Raw genomic sequence first — 13623 nt, 5'->3', positions numbered from 1 at the left:
ATTTAACTTCTCGTACTAATATGAGGGCTAGAAACTGAACAGACATTTTCAGTATCTTCAAAATGGTTGAACTGCTGGTAGCGTAAATATTGGCACATGGAATGATGCTGTTCGATTTGCATTTCCGAAAAGAGATGTAACGTAGCTAATTTTTTGAATGAAGTAAGTCGCACTCTTCTCTCGAGGAAAGGGTAATCTTTGGTCCGCATAAGTAAAAAAGGGCATCAATAAGAAAGCAGGGGGCTCATAGGTGAAAGGAAATATTGTTTCGTGATGAAAAACAAGTGCGGGAATTCAAATAGACTAGCATTATTCCTTGTGTCAATATTTAGGCTAGCAGTCTTACTGCCCTTTTCAAGGTACTGAAAATGTCCGTTCTTCTTTTAGACCAGATATCGGTACATGAAGTTAAATTTAGTTCGAATATTCAATTGGCCCTGAAAACTTCAAGAAACACAACAACGCACCTGTTAAAAGTCTATTTCGGCGATATAAGAAAATCGATTAGGTTAAAAGGACAGAAAGTAATTACGATTTTCAGAACATACTGTACCGTAAGTAGTCAGTCCTGCTGACTACGGGAGATTCCAGAGGGCATTATCTGGAGAACTGACACCGAATTAACTAGTGTATGGTGGCCAAGTGTTACAGCGTAGTCAAATTTTGATTTCGTTTGCCTGCTCTACATAGAATTCGCAAGTGGTGGTCTGATCAATTATTAACAGCGAATAAGAATTGGAACTGGACTATTGTAAGAGTGAATGACGATTACTTGATGATTGTAGTTCCTCAAGGTGACAAGACGTCAGGGTTCGTGTGCAATTTTTGACGTCATGGTGAATGACACACTCAGGTTTCATTGCTTCTTTTTATTCTCGAAACTGATAAACGCTATCATGGCTAGATAGTTTCAAAACGTCCATTAGTGACTCCTTCACAGAAAATAAGAATCCATTCCCCGAGAAGTGAATCAACGATCTGTTAAATATGGACCCATTGTTGCTTTGCAGTAGGGAGTGATGCTGTGTTTGCTATCGGAGCACCACTCTCCATTAGCTCCTGGCTGTTAACCAAAAAACAAGTTACGTTATTGTAACCATAAAATGAGTTACATTGAACTTAGAAAACGTGGGATGCCAGTAGACCCATACTGAGATCTCAGTAATAGAATGATACGACTTGGATGTTGTTGTGGAAGTTGTTGTGAAGTTAAATTTAGTTCGAATATTCAATTGGCCCTGAAAACGTCAAGAAACACAACAACGCACCTGTTAAAAGTCTATTTCGGCGATATAAGAAAATCGATTAGGTTAAAAGGACAGAAAGTAATTACGATTTTCAGAATATACTGTACCGTAAGTAGTCAGTCCTGCTGACTACGGGAGATTCCAGAGGGCATTATCTGGAAAACTGACACCGAATTAACTAGTGTATGGTGGCCAAGTGTTACAACGTAGTCAAATTTTGATTTCGTTTGCCTGCTCTACATAGAATTCGCAAGTGGTGGTCTGATCAATTATTAACAGCGAATAAGAATTGGAACTGGACTATTGTAAGAGTGAATGACGATTACTTGATGATTGTAGTTCCTCAAGGTGACAAGACGTCAGGGTTCGTGTGCAATTTTTGACGTCATGGTGAATGACACACTCAGGTTTCATTGCTTCTTTTTATTCTCGAAACTGATAAACGCTATCATGGCTAGATAGTTTCAAAACGTCCATTAGTGACTCCTTCACAGAAAACAAGTATCCATTCCCCGAGAAGTGAATCAACGATCTGTTAAATATGGACCCATTGTTGCTTTGCAGTAGGGAGTGATGCTGTGTTTGCTATCGGAGCACCACTCTCCATTAGCTCCTGGCTGTTAACCATAAAACAAGTTACGTTATTGTAACCATAAAATGAGTTACATTGAACTTAGAAAACGTGGGATGCCAGTAGACCCATACTGAGATCTCAGTAATAGAATGATACGACTTGGATGTTGTTGTGGAAGAGAAAAGAGCAAATACACTGGTCGCAGAGCATAAACGGTGGATAACGATGTGCATGTACAGGCAGAAATATATGTAAGAACGGGGGAATAGTCACTGCGGAATGCGATTGATGACCTCAAATATCTGTATGTCTATGAGAGTGGGGGAGGTACGAATCAGGAATCAGAGCTGATCTACCGGTGGTTAGGCTTTAGACAGGCAGACCGGGTGGCCTACTGATGCTAGACGGGGCTGTGACGCGTAATACTGTATATAGCAACCTCGCGGAAGGTGACGGCCAAGCACCAACTACTCCTGTTGGTCTGTTTCGTTGGAAACGTATTTATAAAATCTCGCTTACATCGTCCATAACCGTAAATAGTTAACTAGGAAATATGTGCTGTCTAAAAGACCTTGGGTAACTAACGCTTCAGCCACGCTATCGCTGTCAGAGTGGGAATAGAAACATTACCAAATATAGGTGTGTAATAAGAAATGTAGGAGATATTCAGTAAATAATATATAGTGTGATATGGCAAAACTGTTCATCTCCCCTTTCTGGATCTGTTTAAGATAGCGTAATTCTGTTTTCAGCTAGATGAATTGTGAAAAAGGTCTCGTTAAACAACGTAAAAAGTTTGATAATGACTAACTGCAGAGCATCAGCGTGAAGTACGCTTTTACAAATGAAGCTGTGGTATTTATGCTGGTATTGTTGTAATACTCTAAGGGGTTTAGTTCCTTAGAATCAGAATATTGGTTTAGGAGAAATTACAACATTTATATCTTAGAATTCATTTGTTTTGAACATGCCGCCGTTTGGTGCCTTACACAGGAGCTCGTTACTTCATGCTCAGATATGGAAATAAGTCACGTGGGGTAAGGAGGAAACAGTGATGCATCACTGTGGTACTGGTATAAAATCGGCACGCAGGAAATTTAGCTTTCACTGTTTGCATCGTTCACATAGGTCCAGCGCTGGTTAGAAAAAGTAGGAATGCTATTTCACTACAGAGACTGCAGAATGGACTTGGAGAGAACACGAGGGAAAAGAAATACCGATGTCAGCTGCGTAAGGGCATTGATATAGTTCAGTGGCGACAAGTGAAAATCTGTACTGGACTGGGACTCCAACCCGGATTTCACAGTTTACAAGAGCGGTCGCCGTCACCAGTTCTGCTATTCAAGCATGCTTCCTGTGAGAGGTGGCATGGGCCCACTCTCATAATTCTATCTTACTCTGAGTAATTCGAGTTTCCTCTCTAATTGCATGCGGTGAAAAGTCGCTATTCCTGCACACACGGACTTCCCATGCAGCGTCTCTCGTCACCCGGTTGGTCCGGTCTGCTGATCTTGAAAGGGTTAAGCCGACAGGTATGAGGGAGTCGAGTGGATGCTTTTCAGACGCCGACATTGTCATAAGAGCGGGGGCGACACGCCCAGAGGGGCCTGACAGAGCGGCTGTGCTAGAGATTACGTTACTTCGCAGAAACTTATTGAAAACACTTTCTGGCGGGCTACCAGCGAGACGTGGGAATGACTTGTGTTCCCAGGCAGTTTTGGCGAGCAAATTCCCGCGTTTTCTACAAAATCATAACTGTGATTGGCTTTCCCAGGCAAAAGCTCCTTGACGTAGCAAAATCGGCGCAGAAATTGGCACCAAGTATCTCCATTGGTGGAATAATACTGCGTCGGCAATAGAGGGGAATTTTCCGCCGGTTTTCGAGTTGCCGATTGGAACGTTTAACCACGACCACTGTCGTGGGGGTGGGAATGTTCTGTGTTCGGCTTGTATGGGTGCTCTGGAGAGAGTTGTCTCCCGCCTTTCGGTCGTTGTAGGTTACAAGACTGAGCTCTCGCTGCTCTGTACAGCCTGCCTTCCGTTGGCTGTCTAATATACTTTCATTTAATTGTAACTGTTTGACGAAGTTGCTGAAGTTTTGACTTCAACATAACTTTCCGAGTACAATTGGCAATTGAGCGTTCTGCGTACAAGCGGCCTATGTTGTCCGTCTTGAGCAATTTTGGCTAAAGTTGACTGTACCGGAGTTACTGCGTGACTTCTCTTGTTAAAATCACTCACTGTACCGTCAGTGATTGTGTAGCGAGCCTTCTTCGTCTCCCTCAGAGGCGTATTTGTGTTGCTAGGAAGTCTTTAGTCTGGAACAACCAGACCAGGAGAATTTGTTTCGCGCTATACTCACGACATTATCATCACCACCACGGGATGTCGAAGCAACCAGCCATCACCTCCGGTATGCCAGATCGTGTCCTTGCAGTTAAGAAGACAGCTTGGTAATGTACGTCTGCAGCACCGGAAGATTAGGGAATTTTGCAAAGTGATAATCAGAGCTAAGCAGCGCGCGCCTGTTCGTCTTTTTTAACTTTTTTCTGTCTTGGGTGTTCATTATCTGAGTTATCACTACTGTAGCAGCAATTAATGTTATGTTGGCTGGGTGTTTCTCTTAAGATTTGAGTTGCAAGGAATTGGCTCCACATACCACTTGGTCATAAATGTCACAATCTAGTTTATGGACAACTTCACCTTCACAGCATTTATTTGAGTATCCAATTTGATGTTTTGTAAATGTTTCATTTGTTTTGTTTATTATTTTGAGTTTAGTCATAATAAATCAAATTGTTATTTTGGACAGAACTTCATTCTGTTAATCGGTAGAGCAACCCTTTCATTTCTCGCTACGTTAATGAAACTTTCCTTTATCTAATTAATTTCTATCTGATTAAATTATTGCAGGTGCCAAACTCTTTTCTACTCCACTTGCAGGGTCGATTACAGTCAGTTCGCGTTTCTTCTTGTTCCATGTGGAACAGAAAAAGTTGGAGTTAGAAAAGAGGGGAGCTTAGAGCATCATTCCCATATGAAGATTCGAGAAGAATTTAGTGTTAAATACACTGCTAGCCCCGGCACCTCGCACCCGTTCCAAATTCCCAACATGTTGCACACTACTTCTATAGCCCCCCCTGTTACCATCCAAATTGCTCGCAGAATTTATCACTAATCTCGCAGGAGGTCTGGCCTAGATTGCATCCACAGTCACGATACCATGAAATGCTGTCGGACATATTAGAAAGAAGAGACACCACACATATAATAGTAGCATATAAGCCTTGACAGCCTCATAAGCGGCTGTGAAAACATGAGTGTCTGGAGTTCGTTCTTTTAGACATGTCCAAAAGAACACGCATCGTACATCTAAAGATATTCCAAGAAACAGTATCCAACAAATACGCGAATTCGAAAAAATGGTTATCGGAAGGGGCTGGAATACTACACAAAGGGTGAGGCGCAAATCTGCAACCAGTGGAGTTAGCGAATTGATGTTCTAGCAGCTGGTGTGCATATTCCACCTCTTAACTCCAGAGAATTTATAAGTGGCTCTGCAATAAGTCAGTCCACCTTTGCTCGTATTCTGTACACCAAGAGTTTCCATCTGCATCGTGTGCCACATCACACCAACAGTCAGAAGACGAATGGAAATATGTTGCTCAACTCTGACGTCACATAGGACAACTGGTTCTTTACTCAAAGATTTCTCTTTCCCAGTGATGCCACCTTCACCAACTGTGGGAAACTGAATGTAAGAAATATGGGTCGTTGAGAATCCGCACTGGCTGAGGTAAGTTAAACATCAGAGTCACTGAAATTTGAGTGTCTGGTTTGGGGTTATTGGAGACCACGTCGCTTCTCCTTACTTCATCGAAGAAACCTTAAAACGTGAAAGACGTGCACAATCTCTCACCGAAGAGCTACTGGCTTTCCTAAGAGAAAGCAGAAACTGAAATACGTAGACGCATGTGGTACCGTCTCACCACTCCTTCGGGGCCAGAAAAGCGCTGATGCTATTCTATCCTGGTCGCGGGACCGATCGTGACGGTGTTATCAGTTGGCCTGCACGTTCCCCTGATTTGACTCCAATGGACGTTTTCTCCGGGATAAACCCCAAGATAAAACCTGTATAGAAGATCAGATATCCCAAGAGGATTATGAACATCGGAGTTGCTACACCAAGACTTCGTCTGGCGTAACGGAAGAATTCTGTGGTCAACTTAGCAGTAGACATCATAGCATGGGTGACGCAAGAAACCTCAGTAACCCAGAAAAAATTGCTTCCCAGATCTCCTGAAAGGCGAACCTATTGCACCACGACGACACAACCGGAGCAGTAAAATCACGAACACAACAGAAAAGCTGACCCATTGCTGTCAGGGTTGCCCAATGGCCACGCCCTTGAGCCTCGGTTCCTCTATCACATAGAAGTGAGAAGTACTACTGTTTCAGAAAGAATGCCGGTATGAGCTCGCGTACAGACTGCTTATTTTAGACAGGATGCCAGCTATGAGGGGTAGACTATGCCAGACATCGTCTAGGAGTGAGTTATCGAGGCATCACCACTGGATGTTACCTCTACCATTTGTAGGTCTTCTTTCCGCAACCAAGGCTGATGTTGGTGACTTCCAAAGGGCTGGTCACATTTTAATTAAGTTCCATCCTCTACAGGGCCGCTATCCTGGGGGTCTGCAGCTCGTGTCTGGATTACTTAGACCACATTTCTTTCGAAAGGTAATGTGTAAATTTTATTGGAAGTCGCTAAGTGGTCTCATTCTCAAATGTTGTTATTGAAGTCTTCAGTCCTGAGACTGGTTTGATGCAGCTCTCCATGCTACCTGGTCCTGTGCAAGCTCCTTCATCTCCCAGTACTTACTGCAACCTACATCCTTCTGAATCTGATTAGTGTATTCATCTCTTGGTCTCCCTCTACGATTTTTACCCTCCACGCTGCCCGCCAATGCTAAATTTGTGATCCCTTGATGCCTCAGAACATGTCCTACCAACCGGTCCCTTCTTCTTGTCAAGTTGTGCCACAAACTCCTCTTGTCCCCAATTCTATTCAATACCTCCTCTTAGTTATGTGATCTACCCATCTAATCTTCAGCATTCTTCTGTAGCACCACATTTCGAAAGCTTCCATTCTCTTCTTGTCCAAACTATTTATCGTCCATGTTTCACTTCCATACATGGCCACACTCCATACAAATACTTTCAAAAACGACTTCCTGACACTTAAATCTATACTCGATGTTAACAAATTTCTCTTCTTCAGAAACGCTTTCCTTGCCATTGCCAGTCTACATTTTATATCTTCTGTACTTCGACCATCATCAATTATTTTGCTCCCCAAATAGCAAAACGCCTTTACTACTTTAAGTGTCTCATTTCCTCATCTAATTCCCTCAGCATCACCCGAATTAATTCGACTACATTCCATTATCCTCGTTTTGTTTTTGTTGATGTTCATCTTATATCCTCCTTTCAAGACACTGTCCATCCGTTCAACTGCTCTTCCAAGTCCTTCGCTGTTTCTGACAGAATTACAATGTCATCGGCGAACCTCGTTCACCGATGACGTTCCCAAATACTGAATGAAAATAGTCTGGGTAATTTGTGCACTACATCTACCACGTTGCCACAGTGGTAACACTGGTTCCCCTCAGTAGTTAACTACTGTTGCACTTGGCTAGCTGTTGGATAGTTTACATACGGGTATGTCGAGCGCTATTGGCAAGCGGGGTACATAAGGCATTGCGAGGGAGGAGCTACTTGACTAAGAAGTAGTAGCTCCGGTCACGAAGAATGGCTAGGAGAGCATTGTGCTGACCACATGCTCCTCCACATCCGCATCCAGTGATGCCTATCGGCTGAGGACGACACGGCGGTCGGTAGGTACCGCTGGGTCTTCCGAGATATTTAATACGCACAATGTGAATTACGTTGCCGCAAGACATGCACCACTTTCTAACTTTAATACTTGACTTATTGTGAGAAACCATTTGCATGACATGATACCTCATAATGAGTGAATTATGACAGAATTTTAAATTTTTAAAATCTGTCAGTTATTATTTTAAACAAGGCGACCATTTTGTAACATAGATGCTGTGGGGCAATGGGTAAAAATTTATTAAGATTTTCATTAGTTTAGTAATTTTTCATAGAAACTGAAATATTGAACAAGTTAATTATCAGTTCCTGCTGAGACCCAAAATTTTTAACATTGGCTTAGTTCTCTTCATTATCTGTAACAGTATTTAAACCTTTAATTTTATATGAGATTATCATGCATTTTCCTTGTTCGCTCCACTCATGGCGCACATTAGGCGTTGCCGGCCTGACCTTCGCCAAGTGAAGGACGAAAATCAGTATCTCCCTCATGCCACTAGATATACAGAAAGTGCTTAATTCCTCGCACTACTAACACCAGGAATTACTATATTTCCTTCTGAAAATACGAAGCTGATACCAATATCTATCTAACTGATATAGCTTTGATAAGATACTTTGCTTCATATTGTGGGAATGCAGAACAAGAGCATCTGAAACATGTCAGGAACCAGCCGAGGCAAACTGTAAGGTGTCAGGCAAATCCAACACCTTCCATGAAAACCCTGACATGATAGCAAATCCGGCAATATGTCTCATAGCTCCGAATAAATCCTGACATTAAATTAACCAAGGTAATACAATCAACAAGTGAGCAAATGGAATACCACAGACTAACACAAGAATGTCTAAATGCATGTCATACCTTCCCACCGTGAAACAGATGCAGTTCCGAGGGGAGAATGAGAACAGAAGCCGAGAGCAGAGCCTTGTAGGCTAGAAGGTCCTACGATAAGAGCGGAACAATGGGACACCCACATCGCCGGCTGACTGCTGGGAGATCCATCCCCCAGTCCATGTTAAAAGATAGAAGAACAGTATAGATCTTATGATAACACTAAGAGGGCCACACCAGCTGCAAGTTTTAGTGTTAGACTATACGCGTCTCTGTTACGTAGCAAACATTAAAAACATTGCCACACCATGAAAAGTATAACGTTTCTCATTGGATAGACAGAATTTTTGTAGGCAGAGCTTAAGGTTACCACTGAGACGCTTATTGGTCAGTTGAAAACACAGCCAGATACCTTTTTCTTAAACCAACTTTGGTAAACAGTAGTAAGGATAAGTTTGAGAGAGTTTGCTACCGATATGGCGAGGTGTGTGGAGCTGCGCCGCCCGCCGCCCCTGACACTGCCTAACTACCAACAAGGTAATGAACGCATGCGATGCCACATAAAAGCGCATAAGGCTTCACTCAGAACTACAGAAGTCTCATCTGTTACATCCCCTTTTTTACGTAATACTGGTGTCGATCGTCAGTTAAACTTCGTGGTATTCAGATTTGCTACTTGAAGTTAAAATCTGAAGCGCGATGATTTTTCTGTTATATAATTATTGAGAAGCCACATCAGCCACTGTAATTTATGACAAGTTAAATAAGTAATTAAAGTTAATTGAGTGTCACTGTAGCCCATTTTGATAGTTTTCTCTTTTATAAAACTTAATTTAAACCTAGATTATAGATGTGATATGGCATAGGTCATTCTTCGATCCATTATACAACTTGGACACCCATTCAGGGAATATTCTTTCACATTTTTGTTGAACGCATGTGGTTTTTATCTTCCTGTATTAAAAATTCCTTTTATCAATAGTACAATTTATAAACAACGTTTTGTGAGTAGAATGAAAATTCCAATGGTAAACTTAACTGCTTTTTCGACGTTATTTTACCAGCTAACTAAAAATAGGAAAGCCTTGGACCCCTTCCACTAAATTTAGTTAGTATTAAGATTCTTTTACAGGGAGTGCAGTGGAGCTGACACTGAAATCATTAAGTATTTGATTATATCATCGCTAGTCTCACTGAACTCTTCTGAACTCCACATGTCATGTGTCGACTGGCGTCTCCTTACCAGCAACAGGTCCCAGGTTCAAACAAGTCAATTCCCTAAAAACACGCTCAGAGCGTCGTTGCACGAAAGTGGTAAGGAGACACGACTTAGAACAGACAGACACCACGCAGAATGTTAGAAAACAGTATACCCAGATGACACTGTCTGTATGGTGGCGGAAAGTGTTACTTCATGATGCACCAATGTTCATCATATTACAGGTAATACATAATTAGAAACTTTCGAACCATTTGGAACTTATGTCCATCATCAAAGCAGTGTGTAGCTGAGATGTCTGGAGACACCCCAGACAGCAGCTTGAAACTAACCTGACTATCTTCCACCATGCAGCCCAACAACCAAGACATCGCTGATTCGCTCAATTTGTGACGCTCTTTCTCTCGAATAAATCAGAAATTTTTCCTGAAATTGTAACCATTTGTTTGTTAGAACATGAACATCACATCTGCCGGTTTCCTTTTCCTTAGGAAAACTTCTGCGTGTTGCGCCCTTTTCTTGTTTCAGTCTTAGAGTGCAGTTCGTCTACCTTCCATTACGCTTGTGAGGATACGTACCATGAAACGCAGCGACCCGACGGGTGGCTTGGCGTACGGCAAGTTGTAGAAGGCGAGCAGGGGGCGGCCCTTGCTGGACGCCTGGCGGCGGCCTCGCACCGCCCCCTGGCGCGTCCTCACTACCGGCGGCTCCCCACCCCCACCCTCCGCCCCCGCCTCCACCGCCGCCTGCAGCTGCACCAGCAGCAGCAGCAGCAGACACAGCGCCGCCAAAAACCACGCCAGCTGCGATCCCATCGCCGACTGACACTTTGCCGCCTGGTTACTTGCGAGATCTTGGTGGCCAAGGTCGATAGCGTACGCAAAGATATCTCAGCTCCCGCATCTCGTTATCAAACAGCCAGGAGAGTCACACTATCTTACTGCAATTTATTTGCAGATGAAGCATAGTGGTTCTGACACGCACCTCCGGGACTTTACTTGCAGCAGATCTATTTAATTTTCAAACAAACGACACGAATAAAGTTGCTACAGTCGAAGTAGCAAACACTAATGGACAACACGTCAGTTATTCTGTGTACGATGCTTTTGGCTGGTACATTACCGCTTGTTTTATCTTTGAGATAGTGCTTGGTCCTTGATGGCAAAGGATAAAACTAATATGTGTATTGAACCACGTCGCATTTTCTGTACAGTTCGACAAATCCGACATATCAGACGCCTGTCGTCTATTCTACAGCCCGAGCAATATGTAATAGTTTAGGCAACGGACAAGAATTCTGGAAGAGCGGCGTTCGATTCATCAAACCGCCATGCAGAGTGGTTTCCCTAAATCGCTTAAGGTGAATGCTGGGTTGGTTATTTCGGAAAAGACCTAGTTCCTTCCACTACGATGTACTATTCGATTTTGTTCTCTGTTCCTAATGACAGGATAAGACCCTAATCTTCCCCATTCTTTTTTTACCTGACACAACTGGTCAGCCAGACATATGGAATCAAGCTACTCGTTTCTCGGGCTTAAAAACTCTGAATTGGAATAGTGTTCAACCGAATGCAAATTATTTTCTAGGAACATTTTCCAGAGATGTTAGATTCATCATGGCTCTTTTGGTAAATGTTTTCTTTGACGTTACAGGTTACTCGAGTACGATCCACAGTAAGCACTGAAAACATGGGAAAATAGTAGAAGAATATGGGGAAAAGAATAAAAGCGGAAGCCACTCAGAGAACATCCTAAAGCTTGATATAAGAATCAAGTAAGTTGTATATATATGGGAGATATCTGGAAACGTCGGAAGTTTTCAAATAGCGAGGTAACAATTAAGAAACGATATTTAAAACTGCAAAATATTTTCAGGGTCTGACCAAAATTTATATGTTATTAAATGCAGATTAAAGTTGTAGAAATTGCAAAGGTGTCGGTAGTTAGGGAATTGGGACCTGGATAAACAGAAATAACCAGAGGTTGTTGAGGGACTGAAGTGAGCATTAGACAGCGATTGATCAAAATGAAGGCAATACAAAATGAATGTGTAACTTTGAGAGATGGAAGACAGCAGAGAAAGAACTATGCAAAAGGACAAGCCCCAAATTAAGTCCTTGGATAACATACAAGTCGTGCACCCAAAACTAGTGCCACTATTCTGCCTGTCTTTTAAGAAAATAGCCAGAGAACCAAATCGTTAAGATGACCTCTTAGAATAAACTAACCTAACGTAGAGAGGGTATCAGTGATCATAATGCATTTTAGATAGGGAAGTCTTTTTGGTTAGCCGGAGTGACAGGATACAAATTGTTGAATGTTTGATTAGTTAACATCCAATATTCGGATATGAGGACGAAAATGTAGGGTACAAATATAAGAAATTGATATGCATCGTTCAATATGCCTTAGACAAGTATGTTCCAGAAAACATATTAAGCGATGGGAAAGACACACCTTGGTTTAATAGCCGTAATAGAAAACTGCTACGTAAACAAAGAGAGATTCACTGTCGACGAAAAAAACCTCAACGAATTAAAAATAGTCGTAAGGAGTACAATGAGATAAGTGTTCAATAACTTTCAAAGCAAAATTTTGCCAACCGATCTCAATCAAGGCCATAAGAGGATTTGGTCTTAAGTAAACTCTCTAGGTGCATAGAAATAATCTCATCAGCCACTAAGTAACCATACTGGCACTGAAACGGAAGATGACCGTGGATTAACGTACGAATATCGAAGTGGCAGATATTGAGCTAAGTGATCACGAAATAGAAAAGCCACAACCATTACTTAAGCCGTCGGCACACGGGACGAGGCAGCGAACGTTGACGTGCACACAGACGGACGTCCAACGTCACGAGACACATTGTAATGTTGATGCATTAAGTTCTTCTGAAAGCGGTGCTGATATTGAAGGCAATAAAAGCGGGTTAAAAGCTGTGAGCTATCTGGGGAGGTTAACCTTGCATTACTGAGCAACTGTTTCACCAGGTGTCCAGTCTAGCTTACCAAATTCCCAACCAGACTAACATTAATTATAATCTTTTAATAGTCATCTTACGAGAACCGGTGATACATACATAAAAAGAGAATTTAAATAAAAAGAAATAAATCAGTTTATATTTGGACATTGCATTCATAAAATAACACACGAAGAACGTTGAAACATATGCAAGAGGAAATTAACCACAACCAACCAACTCAATTTTCACCCAAAGTAGTTACGTTCGCAGCGCAATCATGTCCGTCATGAAACAACCACACACTGGTATACTAAATTCATACTAACTCTCTGTGAAATCTTCCCGAAAAGAATAGCTGAGGGCTACTTTGATGATTACACGACATGCTTCACGTGGTCAACTTGGTTTACACGAAGAATGTAACTCCACAATAATTTTGATAGTTAAAATAAATTACATCGAAACGCAATTTACAAAAGAAAAACCTAGAACTGGTTACTGTCGTCTTACTATTAACTTTATGGGTCAAACAATTGTATAATCACGTGGTACTGGTCTCACAAAGTACACCTCACATGGGCTGAACATAAAGAATAGTTGCTATATTGAAAAATAGTGTCAAGACGAGACGTTATAATCCCACGCATATTCGCAGTTAAGATTGATGATCTTAGTTAGAGTTACAGATCATCAACACGTGGTTCCACTTTACTCACAAAGTGGTGACAAAGCAACTGCTGGAAGATATTCTGAACTTCACACTCGAATTACACTGCGTTGCAATTTAAGATAACATGAGATATTTCAGATCTAAACCTGTAATAAAGGTGATTAAATTTTCAGTTAGGCTGAACTTAAGAAATCCATTGTCCTACAGACTTAGTA

At 41.8% G+C, this 13623-nt stretch overlaps 1 protein-coding gene across 1 annotated transcript in view; it reads right to left on the bottom strand.

Moving 5' to 3' along the window:
- The window catches only part of LOC126252457 (juvenile hormone esterase-like), a 68717-nt gene extending 58129 nt beyond the window's left edge, over positions 1-10588 (bottom strand). Inside the window, exon 1 of the mRNA XM_049953352.1 lies at positions 10352-10588. Within this exon, the coding sequence (XP_049809309.1) occupies positions 10352-10588 (237 nt within the window). The remainder of the gene's footprint in view (positions 1-10351) is intronic.
- Positions 10589-13623: the final 3035 nt, after the last annotated feature.

The sequence above is a fragment of the Schistocerca nitens genome, chromosome 4 (genome assembly GCF_023898315.1).
Source record: "Schistocerca nitens isolate TAMUIC-IGC-003100 chromosome 4, iqSchNite1.1, whole genome shotgun sequence".
Lineage (NCBI taxonomy): Eukaryota > Metazoa > Arthropoda > Insecta > Orthoptera > Acrididae > Schistocerca > Schistocerca nitens.
Note: the sequence above shows the minus strand (reverse complement) of the source record. Positions and strands in the feature narration are given on the sequence as shown.